The sequence below is a fragment of the Barbus barbus genome (genome assembly GCF_936440315.1).
Source record: "Barbus barbus genome assembly, chromosome: 3".
NCBI lineage: Eukaryota > Metazoa > Chordata > Actinopteri > Cypriniformes > Cyprinidae > Barbus > Barbus barbus.
This window is the reverse complement of record NC_136731.1, coordinates 24051548-24078642: the sequence shown is the minus strand read 5'-3', so window position 1 is coordinate 24078642 and position 27095 is coordinate 24051548. Positions and strand designations below refer to the sequence as shown.

Here is a 27095-nt window from a genome sequence, read left to right as displayed (position 1 = left end):
TCTGGTGGTTGTGAAGATCCCCGGCTGAGTGCTGAGGAACATTCCCGCTGTTTCAGCCCAAAATCTCCCTCTGCTCTTATGAGAGAATGGACAAAATCTCTGCTGAGTCACAGCAACATCTGCAGATGGGTTAATATTCACTTGGCCTCCTCCTGAGAGAGCCACGGTCACTAAATATAAGCATTTGTTTCAACTGACTCATACACTTTCTGTTCACTGAGAGCAGCTTCAGCAACATAATGCCATGTGTGAAGCATCTGCTAATATAAATAAAAAAACAGACCTTTTTTGAAAAGGTCACACTACTCAGCTGGAAAGTCCGTCTTTGCATGAATTTTCTTGCTGGTCTAGACTAGTTTTTGATGGTTAGTGCTAGTTCAGCACTGGAGAATAACATACTGTAGATGTGCTGCTGCTTACACTGTAAGAAGAAATTCAGTGGGACCTGTTGCCACAACTTAAAGGTGCAGTATATAATATTAAAAGCTAGTGGTTGAAATGGGTACTGCAGTCGAAATACTGGAGAGAGTTGTTTCTCCCAACCCTCCTTTTCAACCTCGATGCTTACACGTTACCACATTGAGGACACGCAACAGCGATGAGTAGGGTGACCACCTGCTAATAAGCCCAAGGGGGGACAAGGGGTATGTTTCTGAGGGACAATGTGGGACACTGCCTGGCGCTGCGGTGCCCCCATCCCATGGGCAGACTCACTGATAGTGGGTTACCCATTTCTAGCACATACCACCTTACATGGTATATTAATAATGCCCTGTTCCCCTAAACGTGTAATTGCTGATGTATGCTCATGAATAGGCCAACCAATGTGTATTTTTTTCTAAATAAAGATTCATAATATTTTGAACATTCAATGAATTGACAGATGTACTTCCACTTACGATTTACTTTAGCTATTTAATTTTATTTATTTTTCATTACAATTTATTCACTTTAAATAAATTATAATAAAAAATTATAGGATTAACAGGAATTGTAGTTGCTCAACACCACAGGAACAGTTAAAAAAAAAAAAAAAAGTCTTAACTCACAACTCCAGAGGTTCACGGAACAAGAAGGGGGAGGAAGGATGGTGAACCTGCATGTTAGTAAAGGCAGGCGCAGGAAAAAAAAAACTGTTCAGTGTTCTGGGGACACCTTTAGGACTTTGGGGACACCTTTAGGACTCAAACCTTTTCACCAGCATCTGAATCAAATAAGGAAGAAAGATAAGAGACAGAATTAAAGCAACATTCATTTTTATGATAAGCTTCCAAATGGTTTTCCAGTATAGACAGAGGAGTGCAAACCCATCACCATCACAAGGTGACAACAATACAAAAAGGTGCCAAGATACAATCCTATGCAAAACAATGACATATTTTGACCTAAAAGGCTACTGTTTCCTAAAAGTGACACATTTGCACCCCTGTAGACAGTCCACCAATGTTCAAAATCAATCAAACTTCATCTTAGACAAATGGGGTCTTACATAACTAGGTTTCTTACCTTCAGGTTTCTTCTTGAACTTGTATTTCTTGTTGGATCGTACAGCATTGAGGAGAACCTTCTCTTTCACTACATAAGTGTAGAAGTCCTTGCAACTGAATGTGAAGTTGCTCTTCACCTGGATTTCTGACTTGATGAGGTTTACCGAACATCTGTTCCTTGTGTCCGTCCAGCATCCTGTCATCAGTGAAAAGACCCTCTCCACTGAAGCATTGGTGATTGGTACACTCAAAAGGAAAGAAGCTAATGCTGTCATGTTTGGTGTGTGTGTGCTTGAGTAAGGTGGCCCACTTCTCCACGACTGTAGCTCCAGACTGCACGATGGCCTGTTGGTGTGGCAGAACGACACAATACTCATCATATAGCGCATCCATGTCCAACTTCTTGCTTAGCTGCAGGACCTCTACAGCTTCAAAGAGATGGGAGAAGTTGAATGGGGTCTTCTTTAGTGCCAGGCTAGCCACTTTCTTCTGGTAGTTGGAGTCTGAGAAGTCATAGCGCTGCTCCAGGTAGGTGAGAGAGGACTGGTAGAAGTTGCACATGTCCTCTCTGAGCACAGCTGCCTGTCTGTCTGGAAACTGCTGGAGGAGTACACCCGTCTGGGCCCCAAAGAAACCATCACTCTGTCGTTGCTGTAGCTTGGTTTTAAGGTGAACATCATATCGTAGAGCTCACAGACAGTCCCATCTTCTCGCTCCAGCACCAGCACAGTGTCGTGGAAAATCTTCAGCGCATTGCTGAGGAAGGACAGGTAACATACCAGTAGAAGAAGATGATTAGCTAACATTAGCTAGCTAACGTTAGACAAATAGCTAACACACAACAATGTTACATCCATGAACATAACTTTAACTTTACCTTTGGTTGTTGCCTCTCATTGCTCATTCAGTGGTCTTCTGAGGACTTTCAAGCAATCTTCAACGGAGGCAGGAGCAAGCACATCCGTGACAATGGCTTCTGCCTTCGTCCGACCACAGGTCATCCTCTTGGCAATGTCCGAGTCCGGATAAATCGTTGGGGCTAGCTTTGTGCCACAATCTCCTGCTCGATATGATGTAGCGTGTTGGACAGTGTGATACACACTCGTCACCTCTGCAGCAGTCACTTTGTCAGCTAGAAAGTCGTTTTTAGGTCGGAGAAAAGCATCCATAAATTTGGATGTCTCTTTCTGTTGGACACGTTTCTTGTGAGTCTCCGTGAGTCTGTGTCGTTTGACATCATATTCCCCTCCATGTCCGATTGAGAAGGACGTTTTGCAAAGGTCAAAAAGAGCCCTCTCGGTATCCCCCTCAACACCTTCAGCCACAAATATTCATTTTCCCAGTCTTTCTTGTACCCACACCTTCTCTTTTTAATTGATGATGGCGGTGCCTCAGACTCAGTCTCTTTCTCCATTTTTCGAATTGGAAAGCGCGCATCTAAAAGTTCCTTCCCAGCGTGTCTGGTATGCACGTGCGTGCGCTGTCATGACAACAACCTAGTCAGCAGTTCAACTGAGGGGTGGGTGTGGCAACAGTAGCGTGCTGAACTGTCAAGTAATGTTCGTTTGGCTGCCTGGGGCTCGAGGATATAGAGCGATCAACTTTTTTTTTTGAGCAAGCATTGATTATGCGTGACACGGTCTCAATTTGCGGGACGCATGAATTGGGCTTCAAACGCTGTGCGCGCACGCGCTACGCGGGACGGGTGGTCACCCTAGCGATGAGTGCATTTCACAATGGAAGGTGACAAGTCTTACATGATTTGATTTATCCACTTTTAATATTGCTCTGCTCATAGAGTTTTTAGATGGATGCAGAGGCTTTTTAGGTCAAGTGGAATCTGTGATCTCGGATCCTGTTTGTTTGCTGGCTTCTACAGTTGCATTTTTCACTAACTAGCAACCCAAGGTGTCGAAGTACTCTTGGGTAAACTGTCAGTGGGCGGAGTCACAGACCAAATCAAAAACAGACATTCCGACACGGAACACACATTTCAAAATAGAATAACTGGCTGTAGCATTGCTTTTCAGAAAACAAGTATGTGAACTTAGTATGTTTACTAAATATCTACCAACATTTTGTGGTATTGTAATGTTTTCGTACAGTCAGAAATGCGGCCTCTAATAAATGCATGGTTGCAAGTTACAATTCAAATGTACTGATTTATTTATACTAGTGCTCTCAATTGATTCATTTCTGTTAATAAAATGACACTTTTTGTTTACATAATGTTTTTGTTTACGCAATATATGTGCACTGTGTATATTTATTGTGTATATATAAATGCACACACATACAGTATATATTTTGAAAATATTTACATATTTACAATGTTGATCATTACGACAAATTAATATTGTAATTTTCACTGAAAATTCTGTGTTAATTCATTTATTGTAAAATAAAAAAAGTTGTTGATACTTGTATATGAAATTTGCATGGCAATTAAGTTACATTTAGCATGCACTATGCATGCTGCACCTCCCAACTATCTATTAAAACTGATTTCTTAAGCCAACTTTTTTTTTTTTTTAATCTAGTTTCATTTGAAGTTGTCATAATGCAAAATTATGCCAACTGTTATTTTTTCTGTTCAGCGAAAACTTTTTTAAACTCGCAGAAGGTTGTTTGTCAGTGTGGTTCAGCCTGTAAAAGGTTTTTGGTTCACTCAGAAATGACAAATCTGTCATCTTTTACTCATTTGTTTGACTTTTTATCTTGTTTTGCACTCTGAATGGCATAAGGGTCAGTAAATGATTCATTTTAGTTTCATTTTAGGGTGCACTGTCCCTTTAAGAGCCTTGCTCTTCCACATGATGCTGATGTTTTCAGCAGCTTAAGAAGCTCACATCGAGTCTCATGACGTTCATGCTCATTGTTTTCCAAGGTTATGAAACACATGGAAATTGTTAATTGATTTTGACAGACTGTTGGATAAACCATTTTTTTTATTTATGAAATCGACATGCTCAATTTAGTTTAACATACATTGCAAAATAATTTTCTTACTTAGCATTTATGGCTTGTTTTTCATTACAAATATCCAAAAACTCTTAAATCAAGATGCTGACTTAAGATGTTAAGTCTAGTTTCCTGAAAAAAATTATCACCTTGTGGTGAAAGTGAAACAAGGAACAACGTGACAGTAGGATAAGAAAAAATATTGTTGTTTTCCCTTTGAACTGAGTTTATTATTATCAGATTGTAGATATTTGGTCTATTTGGTATTTTGATACAGTTTTCAGAAACCAAGATTTAATATGTAATAGACCTAACAGCCAATTTGCTTCTCTTGATTGAAGAATGTTCTGGGAAACAAGATAAAAAATACTGAATAGGAAAATCATTATTTGCAGTGTATACCATGCAGTGAAGTATAAATCATTTCACTTTGTATTGAGAAATAATGTCCCTGTCCAAAATTCACATCTTGCTCTTTTGTGGTTTGCTGGCAGAATATGTATCCATCCATCATATTCCGCTCTGATTATAGCAATCTTCAGGGATCAACAAACTCATTTTTCTTCTGGATCGCTCCGTTAATAGTTCTCCTTTTTGTCTCCCTGTCTCTTTGGTAGAGATGCTTGAATAGGGATGCATCAGCATTAATATTGCTCATGCTTGGAGTTAAGGGGTTTGAAAACGTCTCTCCTTATGTTAAAGCTCAGTTCGTGCAGCATCCTGCATTGTTTGGGCTCCAGACTCAAATGATTCCTCAGGTCATGTGTGGAACAGGAATGTTGTTCATTTGTAAGGTCTGAAAGTATATTTAATAAAGCAGCCGTGTGCTCAGGTCACTCTCTCAACACTCCCCCACCCTCCTCTCCAATCCGGTCGCTGATCCAACTGGAAGCGTTGAGATCCAACTGTTGGCACTGCCATCGTGGCACATGAGCCCACCTGCCAGCCTTGCCCACCTGTTCTGTGCTCAGCCTGCATGCAAAACAAACCAAACAGACCAGGACTGCGTGTTAGTCAGAGCTGAATCACGAATACCTGCAAAATTCTAATTCAGTTCCTTACTAGAATTGAAATTGAAATGTTTTCGCAAATGTGAGGCAGAAAGTGAGTTTTAATTGGAGAAAGCAGAATTAATACATTTCAGTGTTTTTCCTTTCAGCATGCATTACACATTACCACATTTATAATGTTTCAGAAAATCAATAAGAATATATAAATAAGAATATAATCTAATAGTTTTAGAATATATATAATAACGTGTGTGTGTGTGTGTGTGTGTGTGTGTTTGTATGTATATATAATATAAATGTGATTACCATTTCTGAAAATACCTTATACATTATGCATAAAATATGTTTATGGGTAATTTATACTAAAAAGAAGCAACACTATTAATAAATAACTAAATGAATGAATTAAAATAATTTTGGTATTTTAACTTTTAATTTGGGACCATGTTGGAAGAACACCTTTGAATTTTCTATTAAGTTCTATTAATATATGTAGAATAATATATCCTAATAAATAGAATTATGAATGAAGAAATTACACACACACATATAAATATAGATTTCAATTTTTAGAAATGTATGTTTTATTTTATTCATATTTTCTTTCCTTTTACATTTAATTTTTTTTAAACTTATATTAATATGTAGAAAATGTATTAATAAATAGAAATATGAATAATTATATAAATACATTTTTAAACTTTAGAATTTTATATATATTCTATTTTATTTATAGATTATATTATATCAATAGTTATATTTTATAGTGGGGTGGACGGTTTGTGTTGTATTGATACAAGACCTGATAAAATGTAAAAAAAAAAAAAAAACTGTTACTTGAATGCAATGTAAGTCGCTTTGGATAAAAGCGTCTGCTAAATGCATAAATGTAAATGTAAATGTATTGCAAAATTAATCTGCCCTGATGGCTGTGTAAATAGTTTTGAAAGCACTTAGATTAGAGAAATATGTCTAATGAGCTGACAAATGAATGCATTCGTCTACATAGCGTACAAAAAAGCATAATTAGTCCAAATTAATTATGTAGTTATGGTTTTTAGCTAAATATATATAAAAAATAATGCTTCGTGTGATTATGCAATACAGTAAATTCCTTTTTTTTTCATTTGAGCATCCTGTGTGCTGTTGCTCAGTTCAGTGTCAAATCACACTCATGAAAGGATCCAGTTGTTAAATTCTGCAGGCTTGTGCTCAGTGTCTGCTCAACAACAGCCTGTTGCTGTCTCCATCTCATCTCTTCAGATGGGCGGCTCAAGCGTGGGTGCGCTCAGCGCTGCAGTTTTTGATTTTATGGGTTTCTCTCTCAGTCTCATATCTTTCTGTTCTCATTTCAGTGGACAGACGCTTTCTGCCCTGTGAGTGTTGTGATTGTAAGTATTTTTGTGGTCAGGTTCTTCTATTGTCCTGTGAATATGGCCAAAGTGTGGATGGACAGCATTGGTGTGAAGTGGTACTTTTCTGTGCGCTGTGCTCTTGTGGACAAAGCCGTTGTTGGGTGTTGAATGGAAAAGCAGACAGTAGTGTGGGTGAGCTGATGGGATATTCATCGTGTTGGCCTGTGGGAAGAGACCTGGCTACTTTACACCCATGCAGAAGATTATGAGAGAACTGGAATGTATATACTACAGTTTAATGATGAGAAATAAAGAATTCTATGGGCTGGGTGCAATAAGTCATTTTTAATCAGGCTCGTGGACATGCTTCATAGAGGACAAGATTTTCAGTGAGGAGCAATTACATTTTTGTCTGTTCCTCAAACAAAGATATTGTATGACTTTTATGATGCTTTTGATGACCTTTTTGGAGCTTGATGGATATAGTCACCAGTGTTTGGGAAAGTTACTTTTAAAAGTAATGCATCGCAATATTATGTTACTCCATAAAAAAGCAACTAAAAGCACTGCTTGGTTACTTTTTATGCTTTGTGTTAGTTTTGCGTTACTTTTTGTCCCCTGGGCTGTGCTCGTTTATTTGTTTTTTTACTAACAAAGTTATATTGTTGGCACTATTCTTTCGCACCAAAAGTGAAATGAATAAGACTCAGGCTAAAGGAAGTGTCTCGGCAGTTACCCCTGATTTCTGTCAACACGGGGACAGGACAGCTGTCAGTAAATAAATGGGAAAACAAAGTAACTCGCAATACTTATTTGAAAAAGTAACTCATATTTTCTTGTAAACAAAAGTAATGTGTTGCTTTACTAGTTACTTAAACAGTAATCTGATCACGTAACTCATGTTAATTGTAATGCGTATCCTCCAACACTGATTTTTGATTGGAAAAGAGAACACTCTCTAAAAAAAAATCTCCTTTTTTTGTCTTCTAACAGCATATGGAACAAAATGTTCATTTTTGGTTCATCCCAAGATCCCATGACCCACTAAATTATTCTCACTTTATTTTAGTAGCCTACTTATTATGAGACATTTTCAAGAGACCACTGCTATATCAACTATCATCAAAAAAATGAAGGGCACCTTGATAGGAGAATGAAAAGAGGTCATTACATTTACATTTATCTGACGCTTTTATCCAAAGCGACTTACAATTGCTATATGTCAGAGGTCGCACGCCTCTGGAGCAACTAGGGGGTTAAGTGTCTTGCTCAGGGACACATTGGTGTCTCACAGTGGATTCGAACCCGGGTCTCTCACACCAAAGGCATGTGTCTTATCCACTGCGCCATCACCACCCAATATTACGCGCCATTACTTACTCATCTTCATGTCAATCCAAATAACGAAAAAGGAGATGTTCTGTACTTCGTCTATGCATATAGAAAAAAAAGAGGTGCTATAAGTGGAAATATATGTTATAGGAGTTAAGAGCTGCCAAATACAACATAATACAAAAGAATATTATAATAAATAAATACATAAAAAAATAATTAGTGTTTAGATCTTTACAGTTGTTGGCCTGTAAGCAACTAAATAATATATAAAACAATTTAAAAATAAAAAATATACATAGATGGATTTTAAAAGAAATATGAACATTTAAAGCATAAATATAAAAACAAATGAATGAATACTTTTATTATTGATAAAACGTGACAATAAACACATATCAGAATCAGAATGAGCTTTATTGGCCAAGTATGTTTACACATACAAGGAATTTGTTGTAGTGACAGAAGCTCCACAGTGCAACAGAAAGACAGTAACAGGACAGGACACAGGTAATAAAACAAAATAACAAGAAATCGCCAATAACCAATGTACAAAGCAGCAAAAAAATAAAAAATAAAAAATACACAATATATAATATATAATATAGGCGACTATGTATGTACAGGTCAAGTATGTGCAAATTAGAAATGAGAAAATAAAAATAAAATAAGTGAGTGTGGTGAATGGATAATGAATTAGTTGTGTGTTCTACGTTTATTTATTGAGTGTTCATGAGATGTATTGACTGAGGGAAGAAACTGTTCCTGTGTCTGGTCGTTCTGGTGCTCAGAGCTCTGTAGCGTCGACCAGACGGTAACAGTTCAAAGAGGTTGTGTGCTGGATGTGAGGGGTCCAGAGTGATTTTGCCAGCCCTTTTGCTCACTCTGGATAAGTACAGTTCTTGGAGAGTGGGGAGGGTTGTACCAATGATTCGCTCAGCAGTCCGGACTACCCTCCGTAGTCTTCTGAGGTCAGATTTGGTAGCTGAGCTGAACCAGACAGTTATTGAGGTGCAGAGGATGGATTCAATGATGGCAGAGTAGAACTGTTTCAGTAAGTCCTGTGGCAGGTTGAACTTCCTCAGCTGGCGAAGGAAGTACAGCCTCTGCTGGGCCTTCCTGACAATGGAGTCAATGTGAATATCCCACTTCAGGTCCTGAGAGATGGTGGTGCCCAGGAATCTGAATGACTCCACTGCAGTCACAGTGCTGTTCATGATGGTGAGTGGGGGGAGAGCAGGGGGGTTTCTCCTGAAGTCCAAGATCATCTCCACAGTTTTGAGCGTGTTAAGCTCCAGGTTGTTGAGACTGCACCAGACAGCCAGCTCCTTAACCTCCTGTCTGTAAGCAGACTCGTCACCGTCCTGGATGAGGCCGATCAGTGTGGTGTCGTCTGCGAACTTCAGGAGCTTGACAGAGGGGTCTTTAGATGTGCAGTCATTGGTGTAGAGGGAGAAGAGCAGTGGGGAGAGTACGCAGCCCTGAGGAGCTCCAGTGCTGATGGTTCGAGTGCTGGATGTGAATTTGCCAAGCTTTACTAACTGCTGTCTGTCTGTCAGGAAGCTGTTGATCCACTGACGGAGGTGGGGACGGAGAGCTGAGTTAGTTTATTTTGAAGGGTTTCCGGGATAATGGTGTTAAAAGCAGAGCTGAAGTCCACAAACACGATCCTCACGTAAGTCCCTGGTCTGTCCAGATGCTGCAGGATGAAGTGCAGTCCCATGTTGACTGCATCATCCACAGACCTGTTTGCTCTGTAGGCAAACTGCAGGGGGTCCAGTAACGGTCCAGTGATGTCCTTCAGATGAGCCAAAACCAGTCTTTCGAATGATTTCATGGCTACAGACGTTAGGGCCACAGGTCTGTAGTCATTAAGTCCAGTAATTTTGTGTTTCTTTGGGACGGGGATGATGGTGGAGCGTTTGAAGCATGAGGGGACTTCACACAGCTCCAGTGATCTGTTGAAGATCTGTGTGAAGATGGGGGCCAGCTGCTCAGCACAGATTTTTAGGGAGGCTGGTGACACACCATCTGGACCAGGTGCTTTCCTTCTTTTGTTCTTCCTGAAGACCTGGCACACATCATCTTCGCTGATTTGAATTGTAGGTGTGGGGGATAGAGGGGTTGCTGGAGGTGTGAATGGTTGTGTGGAGGGGTGTTCTGGGCGGGTGTGGGGTGATCGTTCAAAACGACAAAAGAACTCGTTTAAGTCGTCTGCCAGGTGTTGATTCTCCAGAGTGCTGGGGGGTGGTGTTTTGTAGCTGGTGATGTCCTTCAATCCTAACCACACTGAAGCCGGATCACTGGAAGAGAATTTGTTCCTGAGCTTGTCAGAATAATTCCTCTTTGCCACTCTGATCTCCTTTTCCAGTGTGTATTTGGCCTGTTTGTACAAGACTTTATCCCCCTTTCTGTGAGCATCTTCTTTAGCCTGACGGAGCTGTCTGAGTTTGGCAGTGAACCATGGTTTGTCATTGTTGTAGAATAGATGAGTCCTGGTAGGAATGCACATGTCCTCACAGAAACTGATATAAGATGTTACAGTCTCTGTGAGCTTGTCCAGGTCATTTGCAGCAGCTTCAAAAACAGTCCAATCAGTCAGGTCGAAACAGGCTTGTAAATCCCGCTCTGTTTCGTTAGTCCATCTTTTAACAGATCTTAATACAGGCTTTGCAGACTTAAGTTTCTGCCTGTAGGATGGAATAAGATGAACCAAATAGTGATCAGAGAGTCCTAACTCTTTTATAACACATATAATGTTATAAAAGAGTTCTATTTAAATGCTGTTCTTTTGAACTTTTTATTCATCATAGCATCATTAAAAAGGTGTATAATGATTTCCACAAAAAATAATACAACATTGATAATAAAAGAAATGTTTCTTGAGCAGCAAATCAGCATATTAGCATGATATCTGAAGGATCATGTGATGATAAATTACATTATAAAATACATTAAAATAGAAAACATCTATTTTAAATTGTAATAATATATCACAATATTGCTATTTTTATTGCATTTTTGAATGCAAGCTATGGTGAGCATAATAAACTTCTTCTTTAGATAAACTTTACTTGACTATTGAAGTAAAATAATAGTTCATATTTTCGATTGACAAACATATATTTTGTTTCTGTTGCTTTCCAGACATGGTGCAATATCAACAAACAAGTTAACACAGGCTAATAGTGCAGTATATGAATAATGCAAATAATGTTTATGAATATAAAAGTTTTAAGCGTCCAAATTAGCTGAGACCTTTCTTTCTTTCTTTCTTTCTTTCTTTCTTTCTTTCTTTCTTTCTTTCTTTCTTTCTTTCTTTCTTTCTTTTTCCAGCAGCCGATATGGTGGCTATAGGAGCTGGAAAGTTGCAGTGTAGAGATGCTGATTCAGTGAGCCACTTTCCACACACGTACACAGCGTTTGTGAAAGCATCGGTCCTGAGGGAAAGCCTAAAAAAGGCCCGTGTATAAGAACTCTCTGACACACCTCTCTCTCTCTCTCTCTCCGGGAAAGAAGAGGTTTTTGAAGGCAGAGATGAGTGATTGATGGGGCTCAGCCAAGACTTGCCCCATAATCAATGCGATCGATCGCTCTGTTACTCGGCTGTCAGAGCAGCGCCGCGTTAAGCGAGAGATCTGGAGCATCCGTTTGGGATAAATGACTTGGTGTGTTAGAAGCCTTTGACTGGCCCAGCTATTCATCCTGACATCTCTAAAGGAATGACAGCTGAACGCAGTTGCGATCAGGTCAAAGGGAAGCGTCTTTTGCAAACTATTTTACTTCTGCAATCTGATGTGTTTGTTGAAACTCAAAGATAAAAGAAAAAAAGATTTGTTTTATCCATCTGCAGCTTTGCATGTGTGAAGTGTCCAGTAAATACATTGATTGGAATGGATGTTGTTAACATTAAGTTTGATGACATTACACTGAAGAAAAAACATATTTAGGGCTAAATTTAGCATTTATGTATTTGAATTGCATAGACAACTTGGAGACAGTTTTTACATAAACAAACAAATAAACTTAATGTTATACATATTTGTCAGTCATACATAAATGAAATGCGTAACATTTCTGCACTCCAAAATTTTATTTTATTTTATTTTAATCATCATATTTTAAAAATGCATTTATTAAAATTGCTCAAAATGACCATAAATCTGTTCATTGTTAAAAACAATTACATTTATGAAGTTAAAAACAGGATTGTTATAGTAAACTAAAACTAAAACTGCAAAAAAACATTGTTACTTGAATTGAAATAAACATTAACTGAAATAACATCAAATATTAAAAAAAACTGAAAATATATAAAAACTAAAGCTAAAATAAAAATGGATAAAAACTTTTTTTTAAAAAGTAACAATGTAAAAAAAAAAAAAAAATTTTAAACTTCAATTTAAAATGAAAACAGAAAATATCAATTTTTAAATTAACTTACTTAAAATTAACAAATTATTCAAAATATTAGTAAAATTTCTGATGTCAATGATACTTAAAGGATTAGTTCACTTTTAAAAAAACTTTTGCTGATAATTTACTCACCCCCATGTCATCCAAGATGTCCATGTCTTTCTTTCTTCAGTCGAAAAGAAATTAAGGTTTTTGATGAAAACATTTCTCCATATAATGGACTTCATTGGGACCCAAACGGTTCAAGGTCCAAATGACAGTTTCAGTGCAGCTTCAAAGGGCTTTAAACGATACCAGACGATGAATAAGGGTCTTATCTAGCGAAATCTTGGATGGGGGTGAGTAAATTATCAGCAAAAGTTTTTTTAAAAGTGAATTAATCCTTTAAGTGACACTGCTAAAAAGTATGAACATGGTTAAAATATGACTATAGGTGTGGAACAAGCAATTTTCAGTTAGATATTGACTGAAGAGATTAGAGATTGAAACAAATTGGATTTATTGAACTGTCAACGTGCACAATAAGATCATGCATGAAGAAAGTAAATGGGTCAGTTGTGATTTGATGATGGTGAAACAGTGGGCTAAATGAGAATGGAGTGATCTCACCTGTGGCTGTCTGACTGCAGCAGTACTGATCTCTGTCTGCTCGTATTCGCTCTCTGCGGTTTGCTTCATTTCTTCCTGCAACCTTAGGCAATGTCAGTAGCATTGAAACGATGAATCATAAAACAGTCTCATTTAATGATGAAAAATGACCAGTGACAGCAGGCAGTGACAGCAGGGTGTGATTCAGAAACATGGTCATTGCTTATTCATTCAGAGCTGTCGCTCTATGTCTTCAGAGTGAATGTTACTCCCCTTCAATCAATCAGAGCACAAAAATACTGCATCAAGACAGAGCTTTTTACTTTAAAAAACAGTTAAGAAATAGTTTACCTAAATTCTGTTATATAATTCACATAGTGTCCTACAGAACCTGTATGATTTGCACATAATTTAAGTAATTCATGCACATTCATGTATTTCCAAGTAATTATTACGTGTAAAATTAAGTTGAATGCATACATGAAATTATTAAATATATGTATATCATATACACAATTTGTGTGTGTGTGTGTGTGTGTGCGTGTTTTTGTGATGTGTATAAAAAATACTACATGATTTTTTAATATCACACACACACACACACACACACATATGATTTACTTAAAATCATAATAATACATAGAAATTACATAAAAATTATATAAAAGTGGTTCAAATCACAAACACACACACACACACACACACACACAGTATATTCAAAAATATATATATTTTTTATTTAAAAGCAATATATATATATATATATATATTTAAATTTTTTCTTATGTATTATTCAATAACAAATGTTACCCTACTTAAAGACTCTCATGATGAGCTCCTGCTGTCAGTCATATGCAGTAAAAGCCTTTGACTCACTGGTGTTTCTGCTCTGGCTCATAGATTGAGCTCTTTCATTGAGCCGGCTGTGAATTGACTCACACCCGGCTTGTTGGCTCAGGGTTTGGAGTTCGTCTGTTGGAGTTGTAAGTGTAAGTCACAATACATTAATTACACTTACAAAAAACAGTAAAAGGCTGCAAATCTTTTTTCTTACACTTGAAACACGATTTACACTTTTACAAATCTTTTCTTGAGCATGCAAAATTAACTTATGCTTGCTATCTTATGTACACTTTCACAAATCTTTCCCTGCGCATGCAAATCATTTAGGCATAATTTTATCTTCATACTGGAGGAACACTGGAGAGGCACAGAATCCAAGCTGCTTGAAGTTCAATGTGAAGTTTCCGAAGTCAGTGATGATTTGGGGTGCCGTAATGTCTGCTGGTGTCGGTCCATTGTGTTTTATCAAGTCCAAAGTCAATACAGCCATCTACCAGGAGATTTTGGAGCACTTTATGCTTCCATCTGCTGACAATCTTTATGGAGATGCTGATTTCCTTTTCCAGCAGGACTTAAGCACCTGCCCACAGCTGACCATGATATTACTGTGCTTGACTGGCCAGCCAACATGCCTGACCTGAACCCCATATGGAATCTATTGGATATTTTCAAGGGAAAGATGAGAAACAGTTGATCCAACAATCCAGACGAGCTGAAGGCTCAATAGTGCCTCAGCAGTGCCACAGGCTGATCGCTTCCATGCCACACCTCACTGATGCTGGAGTTTGTGCTAAAGGAGCCTCGACCAAGTATTGAGTGCATAAATGAACATACTATAAAGAACTTGAACTTTTCTGTTTTGCTAATCCTCAAAATTAAAACAAAAAACTTTTGAAATATTTTATTTTACATGTTAGAATATATGAAAGTTTCACTTTTTGAAATAAGTTACCAAAAAATTTACTTTTTCACGATATTCAAATTTTTTTGAGATGCAGCTGTATATACGTAAAACAAAAAATAGTTCCAGGGTTGATCCTGAATGTTTGTTTATTCTCAGTTTCCTGAATGGGGTCAAATATCTGTCTGAGCAGCATTATTAGTGGGATGTTTACAGTGGAGTCGATACCAGCCCTGTTAGATCAGTATTGATACTTAATCAATATTTTACGTGCCAAAATAACAGTCTTAGATCTATTCAAATGTGTTTTATTCAAAGGGTTTCTACGGAAGCGTATTGCATTCACTTGAGGAAAAAAATCTACTCTGTTTTTCTGAATTAACGAGTTAATTATCTCAGAATTACGAGATAATTTTTCATGAAAAAAAGTTTTTGCTCTGTTTTTCTGAATTAACGAGTTAACTATCTCAGAATTACGAGATAATTTTTCATTAAAAAAAAGTTTTTGCTCTGTTTTTCTGAATTAATGACTTAATTATCTCGTAATTCTGAGATAATTAAGTCATTAATTCAGAAAAACAGAGCAAAAACTTTTTTCATGAAAAATTATCTCGTAATTCTGAGATAATTAAGTCATTAATTCAGAAAAACAGAGTAGATTTTTTTTCCTCAAGTGAATGCAATACGCTTCCGTAGGTTTCAAATGTGACTTTTTTTTTTTTTTTTCTCTTTTTTAGGAATCATATTTTTTTATTACAGAATGTGTGTGTGTGTGTGTGTGTGTTTGTGTATTGGCTGCATTGGCAAGTTAGTAAACAAAATATAAATATACAAAAAATAAAATAGTAAAATAATTAGTGAAATAAAATATAATAATTTTCAATAATACATCACATTTACCTATGTATACATTTACCTATGTTACAATTTTAACAAATCTGTTAGGACTACTGGGTTGATGCCCATATAAATTAAAATTAACATATTTATGAGCCAGGCTAATAAGATGTATCATATTTCCTTCCATTTTCCAGATGGTTCCTTCACCCCCAATTGAGTGTTAGTATAGTAATCATTATAAATTAAATTCAGTATTTTGCTCTTAATTTTCATTATTAGATCATTGCATTGTTCTTTTACACAATGCATAATTACCTAAGTCATCAAGTAGGCCATTGAAATATGCAAATATGTACTAATAATCCTTTTTTTTCTTTGCATCAGTACATTGAGAAGCCCATAGTTAGTGGAAAAGTAATAAATCCCAGCACTTGTTTTCCACCTAGGGTTTGTTTTTTCAAAGTTGTCATCTTGGTGATGTGGGCAAATTGAAATCCCCATTTTCGAACCTCGTTAAATATTCATGAAGTTTTAAGAGCGTTTTATGCTGGGTTCCCATATGGAGTGGCACAGTGACTTTATGCCAGATCTATTGGTCCGCGCCAGCTCATGTATCTCCTGCCAGAGCGCCGCCACTGTTTCTCTGACAGGTGAATTACGTGCGTGTGGACAGGAACACAGGCGCTTAGTCAAAACATTGACATTGGCGCAGACGTTTTTAGTTCCTCTGCTGTCAGCCAAAGCTGTCTGGCTAAAGCTGGCAGTATTTTGGTGTAAAGCGACTCTTTTAGTTGTAGCTATAAAACTCTTGACCTCTCACAGTTGGTGCTTCTTATTTTCCTTTCCTTCATCAAGCTTCCCTGTGGATTTTTATTTGTATCTCCAGCTTCCTTGCAGAAAATAGATGCATTCAGCAGGTGTTTGATAGAGTGACTGTGAGGATGTTTCATCATTACAGAGACTGTGCATTCATTTCACTTTCTCAGTTGAATGTCTGATTACTTCAGAGACAGACTGAGCTGCTGCTGATGTATGGCGATATCAACACAAGCGATCATTTAAAGCAATGTGTTCTTTATATACCCTGATATGCTAGTCTTGTACTGGTCAAGGTGGTCTGGTTTGCTGGTTTTAATGGGGTTGTGGGCAGTTGTTATTTGAGAGACCAGCTAAACTAGCTTGTAAAGGAACACTCCACTTTTAAAAAAAAAAAAAAAAAAAAAAAAACTTTTGGAAATAATTTTCCAACTCCCCAAGAGTTAAACAGTTTTACCGTTTTTGAATCCATTCAGCCGATCTCCGGGTCTGGCGGTAGCACTTTTAGCTTAGCTTAGCATAGATCATTAAATCTGATTAGACCATTAGCATCTCGCTCAAAAATGACCAAAGAGTTTCGATATTTTTCCTATATATAACTTGACTCTACTGTAGTTACATCGTGTACTAAGACCGACGGAAAATGAAAAGTTGCTATTTTGTAGGCCGATATGGCTAGGAACTATACTCTCGTCCCGGGGTAATAATCAAGGAACTTTGCTGCCGTACCATGGGTGCAGCAGGCTCAGTGATATTACGCAGTGCCTGAAAGTGGTCCCCAGCTAGGTAACTAGTTATGATATAGCTGGGGACTACTTTCAAGCGCTGCATATCAAAACTCTTTGGTCATTTTTGAGCGAGATGCAAATGGTCTAATCAGAGTCAATGATCTATGCTAAGCTACACTAAAAGTGCTACCGCCAGACACCGAGATCGGCTGAATGGATTCAAAAATGGTAAAACTCAACTGTTTAACTCTTGGGGAGTTGGAAAATGAGCCTATTTCCAAAAAAAGTGGAGTGTTCGTTGAGTAAGTCTTGATTATATTGGCCTATTCCCCTACCGAATCATGTGGTTTTTAAAAGGCTGATTGGATCAGGCTAACACAGTATATCTGACTGTCCTTTTTGGTTATTGCTTTTCAGAAGTGAGATCTTGGGCAAAGCCCTACAGACATTCCTGAAAAACTGTATTTAATTTCATCATATTATGACAGCCAGGAAGTGACATCATTTGGATGACTTTTACCACCTGACCAGAAATCTTAATTTTTACACAATGTTTAGTGTTAGTTGTATGTCATCAACCTCAACCATTTAACCCAGGCAGTTATTGTATATATATAAATATATGGTGGATGCTGCACACTGGTGGTGGACGAGGAGACACCACCCCTCACAATGTAGAGTGCTTTGAGTGCTTAGAAAAGCAGAAAAGCGCTATATAAATGTAATGAATTATTATTATTATTATATAAATATATATATATAATTTTTTCTTCTGTTTATGGAATGTTTATTGAGAGCTATAAACCAAGTCTAACATTGTCTTTATTTTTTATTTTATTTTATTTTAATGATAATTATAAACAAAATCTAATTTACTCTTGTTTAATATAATTTGATTTTTAATTTGATTTTATTATTTATATTTAATTTTAATGAATTAATTTATTTAGATTTATTTAGATTTTGTTAGAACAGTGGTTCTCAAACTTTTTGCTGTGTGCACCCCTTTCTAGTGTTTTACACCTGTCAAGCACCCCCACCAACTTTCTCCGATTAAACTCCACATTTTTTAACTACAATAACTAAATACACATATTTTCTGTATTCCTTATCTTGCATCAAGACATTTCGCAATGGTGTTTGATAGCTGAAATAATTGATCCAAATTCTGAATTCTAATTACAAAATATTAAAATTTCAGTTATAAATAAAAAATATTGCTTCCTACCTTTTTAGTGAGATGGATGGGCCTGCATTTTTGCACACAGGTCATCAAAATTTGGTGCAATGGACGACAGTTTTACTCTCAAATCATTCTCAGCATCTAGTCTTTGTCGATGTTTGGTTTTAAACAATGTCAGTGCAGAAAACCTGCCTCATATAAGTACGTGGTTGCAAAGGGCATCAAGACTTTCAGTGCCTGCTTTGACAATCCCGGATACTCCACCATTGCTGAAGCCCAGAAATCCACGAGTGACTTATTTTTAAAAAGTATGTTGTCTCTCCCATCAGATGATAACTCTAGTAATTGTTCTTGCTCTTGAAATGAGAGATGTGGGGTTGGAGGAGTGACATCAAAAGGATTCCGAATCCATGTCTTGAGACTGGTCCATAGGGGGCAAGTAAGTCCGCAGATTTTGGCTGAGCTGCTTCAGATGTTTAATTATGAGGCCTTTGACATAATCACTTAGTGCAGCTTCCCGGGATTGCAAAAATTCAGACAGCAGAGGAAAGCACTCGGTGGAGTTTGTATTTATCCAGTTAGCCCAGAAGACTAGCTTTTTAATAAGTGCTTCAACTTTGTCCTGGGTGTTAAAAATGGTAGTACTAAGGCCCTGCAGACTTAAATTAAGTTCATTAAGAGTAGAAAATATGTCTGCCAGATATGCCAGCTTCTGAAGCCAGATTTCATCTTGCAGGAATAAAGACAAATAAAATGGTCAAAAAGCTCAAAAATTCTTGACAAGACCTTTCCACGCGATAACCAGCGCACTTCTGTGTGCAGCACAAGTGTTTCATGCTCGCTGCCCATTTCGTCGCATATTGTGTGGAAAATACGTGAATTTAATGGACAAGCTTTTATGAAGTTGAAGATTTTCACAACGTCATTAAGTACAGACAAAAGTTCATCTGGCATGTTTTTTGTCGCTAGAGCTTCTTGGTGGATGCTGCAGTGTACCCAGGAAACTGATGGTGCAACTTTTCGAATGAGAGCTACTGCTCCTTTGTGCCTCCCTGTCATTGATTTCACCCTGTCTGTACAAATTCCAATGCAGCACGCCCAGTCAATTTCGTTTACTCTGAAAAAGCTATCCATCAAATTAAAAATATCTTCCCCTGTTGAACAAGTGGTAAGGGGATGGCAAAACAAAAAATCTTCATGCACTGTGTTCTCAAATAAATAACGGACATACACCAGAAGATTAGATAGATTGGCTACGTTAGTGGACTCATCGACTTGCAGTGAGAAAAAATTGCTGTTTTTTATTCTGCTCATTAGCTGGCTGAGGATGTCGGCAGATATTGAATCAATGCGACGAGCCACAGTATTGTCGGAGACATTTTCTCACTCTCTAGCGTAGGCCTAATTCTCTCTGCTGGATTTCTCTGTTCCTGCCTCTTCTTCTCGTTCGTTCTCCTCCGAGTCTGTTCGATCGGGTTTCTCCGTATATTCAAGGCCGGTGCACATCTCCATAGAAGAGGCCGATGTAGATGGCTCATCCCTACTGTCCCTTGATTTCTTTGTAAGAGGGTTGAAAAAATTGCAAACCTCATCTAAAATAAGTATACAACTCAAATAATATTTAACACCTATTTTCACTGACCATATATATATATATATATATATATATATATATATATATATATATATATAAATATTTTTCCCCTTTTTGCGGGAATGTTTTCCTCTTTTTTCCAAATGTTGTCTCGATCATGACAAAAGTGTACAGTGTGCACTGCTGTGTGTTGGTGTAAGTGTTTCTTCTGTTCAGAGTTGATTGATGAATTAATTCGAACACTGTCAACTCAGGTCAGTGTACAATGAACCAAACTGATCTGGACAAACACTGCTGGGACTTGATGGTCAATGTGTGTGTGCGTGTGTCCTCTACAGGTCTTAAGACGTATCTGATATCTGGGAGGAAGTTGAAGCACACCCAGTGGAGCTGCCCTCCATCTGCTCTGGTGGCTCCCGAGCTCAGAAAGTCTCTCAGCGCCTCGTCCTTCAGCCATAGCCCTGACATCACATCCTCGGCCTGCGCTCTGACCCCTGCCCCAGACAGAGCTAAGGTCAGTTCCACACCAAAATCCTTTGTCCTACATAATTAAAAGTGATGTTTTAATGTGCAACCTTGTAATCACATCACAGGTAATTGATTTAGTGCAGCAGTACTCAACTTTATTTATTTATTGGAGACTCCGAGGCCTACCACTGCCAAAGACAATATTTAACAGTGAGGTCAAAGATGTTTCTGGTACTTTTGCCATAATGTCAAAGCTGCTCATTTTTGATGAACGTTTTTATTTACAGAGACTTAAAATAATTAAATGATCATTTTAATTTTATTTCTATAAATATAAATTAATTACTATCATTATTACTTATTATTATTGATGTGCTATAAGTGTAAATTATACATGATCAGTAGTGCTTATTATTATATCATTATTAATTCATTATTTTAATATTTACAATTAACAATGTAATATAAAATATAATGATGCAGTTTGATGTTAGCATTATAAATAATATATTATTAATATTCATTATTATTATTAATTTATTATTTTAATTTTACAATGAACAATTTAATATATTATGATATATCATGATACAATATGACTTAAAATAAAATAATAAAATAAAAATTAAATTATAAAATTAAAGTATTATATAACATTTTTACAAATATAAAGTAATAAAATAAAATACATTTATGTGACTTTTTTGGTTGTTTTAAAATCAGCAATTTCTGCTCAAATATTTTAGAGATTGACAAACTAGAAAAATGTATTCTTATTATCACAGCTTTCCACAACTTTTTAAGATTGAATTATTGTCCATGACCTGTCCATGTTTAGAAATATAAATACAACCTGAATTGCGGAAATGTTGGGACGTTTTTTAAATTTGAATAAAATGAAAACTAAAAGGATTTCAATCACATGAGCAATATTTTATTCACAATAGAATATAGATAACATAAATGTTTAAACTGAGAAATTTTACAATTTTATGCACAAAATTAGCTCATTTCAAATTTGATGCCTGCTGCATGTCTCAAAATAGTTGGGATGGGGGCATGTTTACCATGGTGTAGCATCTTCTCTTCTTTTCAAAACAGTTTGAAGACATCTGGGCATCGAGGTTATGAGTTTCTGGAGTTTAGGTGTTGGAATTTGGTCTCATTCTTGCCTGATATAGGTTTCCAGCTGCTGAAGAGTTCGTGGTCATCTTTGACGTATTTTTTGTTTAATGATGCGCCAAATTTGGACTCGTCTGATCATAGAACACTTTTCCACTTTGAAACAGTCCATTTTAAATGAGCCTTGGCCCACAGGACACGACGGCGCTTCTGGACCATGTTCACATATGGCTTTCTTTTTGCATGATAGAGCTTTAATTGGCATCTGCAGATGGCACGGCGGATTGTGTTTACCGACAGTGGCTTCTGGAAGTATTCCTGGGCCCATTTAGTAATGGCAATGACAGAATCATGCCGATTAGTGATGCAGTGTCGTCTGAGGGCCTGAAGACCATGGGCATCCAACCAAGGTCTTCAGTCTTGTCCCTTACGCGCAGAGATTTCTCCAGTTTCTCTGAATCTTTTGATGATGTTATGCACTGTAGATGATGAGATTTGCAAAGCCTTTGCAATTTGACGTTGAGGAACATTGTTTTTAAAGTATTCCACAATCTTTTTACACACTCTTTCACAGATTGGAGAGCCTCTGCCCATCTTTACTTCTGAGAGACTCTGCCTCTCTAAGACATCCCTTTTATAGCTAATCATGTTACAGACCTGATGTCAATTAACTTAATTAGCTGCTAGATGTTTTCCCAGTTTTCCCACCTATTTTCCTTTTTCAGCCCTTTGTTGCCCCCATGCCAACTATTTTGAGACCTTTGAGTTTAAACATTTGTTATGTTCTCATTTGTAAAATAAAATAAAAAATACTAATAAAATAAATATCTTGTTGTTAAGGTCTTGTAGCTTATTTTAATATTTGTTATATTTGTCTTTATTGTTAAGTAATTTAGCATGAAATCTGAAAATTGTGTTCACCATGTGTGTTTGTGTGTGTGTGTGTGTGTGTGTGTGTGTGTGTGTATATATATATAATGTCATAAGTTAATATTCATGAAATACTTTTCTGAATATATTAATATAATGAATACAAGTAGTCGGTGTATCAGGTGTATTGGGTTTTACTTTATGTTAATGCACAATCTGTCTCTGTGCATGCTGCTGTCTCTCAAGTGTTCTCCGAACAGCATTATTCCATTTACTGATGAAAAGAGCGTCCTGGAAACACACCACGCTGATGCATTGTGTGAAACACTGCAGTGATTTGCAGAAGGCCGTGAGGGATCACAACGAGCACATCAATAAGTGAGCGTGGCCAGACCAGATCTGTGAGATCATGATGTGCCATGTGCAATGCATCCACCTCTCCTTTTAAATATGATCAATCAGTCGAATGCCTGATGCATTCATCCAGGCAACCTTTCAGAGGACGCCACATTACCCAGCAGCCTTTGCAAAAGATACTCTCGTCATTGCACTTTAATACTGATGGGACCTTGGATTGCAAGCGATAGCGGAAAATAAGATAAGGGAGGGCAGGTGAACCGCTGCTCGCTCCTCCTGTGTAAACAGCAGAGAGGGAAAGCAAAATTCTGTCTGTCTCCATCTGTAGAAATTATTCATCTCTGAGACCAAATGCTGCTGATTTTTAATCCCTTGCATATTCAAACGGCAAATGTTAAATGGCAGATGCAACATATTTTAGAGCTGCTTGCTAAAGCTGGCATCACTACTGCTGAGATTTTAACAAACCCTTAGGCTTTAAACATTTTCTAAGCAAGAAGTTGAAAACCACTATCATCCCATCTAGCTTTGGCTAAGATCCTGGAAAGGTTCTCTCAACATTATAAACAAACTTTATGAACAAACATTCTACCAGTGATGATAAAGGAATAGTTCACCCAGAAATAAAAAATTTGCTGGCAATTTACTCACCCTCAGGTCATTCAAGATGCATATTTTGCAGAGTTTGTTTCTTCATCAGAACAGATTTTGATAAATTTAGCATCACATCACTTGCTCATCAATGGATCCTCTGCAGTGAATGGGTGCCATCAGAATCACAGGAAACCACAAGTAATCCACACCACTCCAGTCCATCAATTAATGTCTTGTGAGGCGAGAAGCTGCATGTTTGTATGAAACAAATCCTTCATTTTAACTCGCTTCCAGCTAAAATATGAGTCCTCTATCCATAATACTGCTTTCTCCTGTGAAAAAAAAAATCATCTCCTCTAAATCAGGCAAGAAATATGCAGAGATCTACAACCAAAAACATTACAAAAGTTCTAAACAAATATGTCAGTGGATTTTGATGTGCGAGGACTACAGGAGATTGACTTTTTCACTGGAGGAAGCATTATCATGGATTATGGGCTCATATTTGGCCAGAATCGACAGTTTGAAGTTGGTAATTTCTTAATGATGGATTTGTTTCTTGCAAACAGGTAAATTTTGCTTCACAAGACATTGATTGTTAAACTGGAGTGGTATGTATTACTTGTGGATTATTGTGATGTTTTTATCAGCTACTTGGGCTTTCATTCTGACGGCACCCATTCACTGCAGAGGATCCTTTGGTGAATAACTGATGTAATGCTAAATTTCACCAAATCTGTTCTGATAAAGAAATGAAGAAACAATCTAACTTACATATTGGATGGCCTGAGGGTGAGTACTTTTTCAGCCTTTTTTTATTGCTGATCTATTCCTTTAATAGAATGCAAAGTTGTCTAGTTTCAAACAACATTCTCAAAACATTAGCACAACATTGGTTACCAAACACTTGCTGGTCCCCATTGACTTCCATTTTTTCTCCATACTATGAAAGTCAATGGCTACCATCAACTTTTTGGTTACCAACTTTCTTCAAAATATCTTCTTTTATGTTCAACAGAAGAAATAGAAACACACAGGTTTGGAACAAATTTAGGGTGAGTAAATGATGACAGAATGTTAATTTTTGGGTGAAATAACCCTTTAATTGGAACTAAAAGCAAAACATTCTTAGACTTAAACTCATTGAAACCAGCTAGCAATGCCATAGCAATCACTTAGCAATGTTCTAATAACACTTAAGCACACTAATATTATGATCAAATTGATCTTTCCATGTGAAGTGTTGTTTTTAACTTAATTTTATTGGATTAAAATAGTAAGTGAAGTGTTCGGCTCTGTTCTCTCTGCTAATTTGATGATTTCCTCCTTCTCTTCCTTCAGTCTGCCTGTCCCTCATGTGATGCATTAGCTTCTGAAGACGGGGCGGTTCACAGCAACAGCTGCTCAGATCCTGATCACAAAACCGTCAACAGCAAGGTGAGTGTCTTATACCTGCTAGTGAGCAGAATGAGAAAATCGTTATAATATTCATTAATAGTTTTAAGATGCAATAATTGAATACTGTATACTGTTTAGTGTTTTTTTTATTATTTTTGTGAAGCTGTTTGTTTTATGTAACTATAAACATTTCAAACTACAGAAAATCTTGCTACATGATCTCATTATTTTATGCACTGCATGTTTAATTCAGCGAGTGTCATTCAGTCACCATCTCAGACATAAAAATAGCTTTGCATTGCCATATTTTAAGTGTTTTAAATGTGAATATGTATTCAAATGTATTCCTGTGATGTAAAGCTGAATTTTTCATCATTACTCTAGTCTTCAGTGTCACATGATCCTTCAGAAATCACTCTAAAATATGCTGATTTGCTTCTCAAGAAACATTCATTATTTTTAGCAATGTTACATTTTTCAGGATTCTTTGAGGAACGGAAAGTTCAAAAGAACAACATTTATTTGAAATAGAAATCTTTTGTAACATTATAAATGTCTTTTATGTCACTTTTGATCAATTAAAAAAAAAATGTATTACTTTGCTGGATAAATGTATTAATTTCTTCAAAGGTTTTAATGATCCCAAACTTTTGAACAGTAGAGTACATCATAATTGTATACCTTTTTCTTATGATAAAGAATTACCATTGAGAATACAGAAGATTACAGAAAAAAAAGAAATCTGTCAATCAGTCAATAAAATTAAATGTCCAGACTCATCATGAGAATGTGAGGAGAAATGTATTTAATTGTCATCTAGAGAGGTCTTATTTGAGAGAGTCTTATATGTTGAAATGCCTTTTTATTACAACATTGTGCTGCAATTCTCTCATTGTTTGTATCTTCCATCTTAATCTTCTTCAGGGACCGTCTGGAAGGAGTCCCAAGACCCTTAATGGCCTGTTAAGCCCTCATCTGGAGCAGCCGCTGACACACAGCCAGACCTCTCTTTGTGAGATGCTGCAGGAGAAGGAGAAGAAGTGGCCCGGAGGAGGAGGCATTGGCAGCATGGGAAATATGGACCACTCAGCCCTCATCCCACTGCGCTCCAAAAACTTCCGTCAGAGGAGCGACGCTCACTTTGTGGACGTGATAAAGGAGGACAGGTAGGAAACGACAGCAGTGAGGATGGGGCCCACTGGGACAAAAATATCAGACAAGATGGAATGTTATTGTTTAACGGCCGCCAGCGGAGGTCATGCTGTTCCCAGAGGGACACTTGATGCACTTTGATGTAGTGTGCTGTGATGTACTATGTGTGTCCTGCGGTCCTGGATGGTCCATTTTTCTTGTCTTCCTCTATAAACGCTATCATTGTACTAAATAGTTGTGCGTACTTGTGTGTATAGGATTTTAGCACAAAATCTTGATCTGTATCCATTCAAAATCCAGTTTAACAAGGTTCAAATTTACCTCTACAATTCACCAAAAGACGCTGTATGAAAATCTGTAAAAAAGACAAAGAGAGAAATTTGGTAAAAACATCAAACATTTAACATCAATTGTCACACATTACCAAAAACAATAAACAAATAAACATGTGAAAATATAATTTTAAAGGAATAGTTCACCCAAAAATAAACGTTTACTCACCATCAGGCAATCCAAGATGTAGATGAGTGTTTCCTCATCATAACAGATTTGGAGAAATTCATAGTTGCATCACTTACTCACCAATGAAACCTCTGCTGTGAATGGGTGCCGTCAGAATGAGAGTCTAAAACATCTGATAAAAACATCACAATAATCCATCCACAATTAATCCACACAACCACAGTCCATCAATTAACATCTTGTGAAGTGAAAAACTGTATGTTCATAAGAAAAAAAAAGCATTACATGTTTTGCTCAACAGCGGGTCCTTTGCAGTGAATGGGTGCCGTCAGAATGAGAGTCTAAACAGCTGATAAAACACCACAATTAATCCACACCACTCCAGTCCATCAGTTAATGTCTTGTGAAGTCCATAATTAAAGGATTAGTTCACTTTTAAAAAAACGTTTGCTGATAATTTACTCACCCCCATGTCATCCAAGATGTCCATGTCTTTCTTTCTTCAGTCGAAAAGAAATTTAAAAAAAAATGTGAATTTTTCGAAAAGGGTCTTATCTAGCGAAACGATCGGTCATTTCAAAAATAAATAAAAAAGTTTAAGTTTTATAAGCACAAATG

General features: G+C 37.0%; 1 protein-coding gene across 1 annotated transcript in view; it reads left to right on the top strand.

Moving 5' to 3' along the window:
• The window catches only part of LOC306858544 (adenylate cyclase type 9-like), a gene marked incomplete at both ends in the record, with an annotated part of 77490 nt that overhangs the window by 36688 nt on the left and 13707 nt on the right, over positions 1 to 27095 (top strand). Inside the window, 3 exons of the mRNA XM_079399120.1 lie at positions 20393 to 20568; positions 24807 to 24902; positions 25788 to 26029. Coding sequence (XP_079255246.1) covers positions 20393 to 20568; positions 24807 to 24902; positions 25788 to 26029 — 514 coding nt within the window. The remainder of the gene's footprint in view (positions 1 to 20392; positions 20569 to 24806; positions 24903 to 25787; positions 26030 to 27095) is intronic.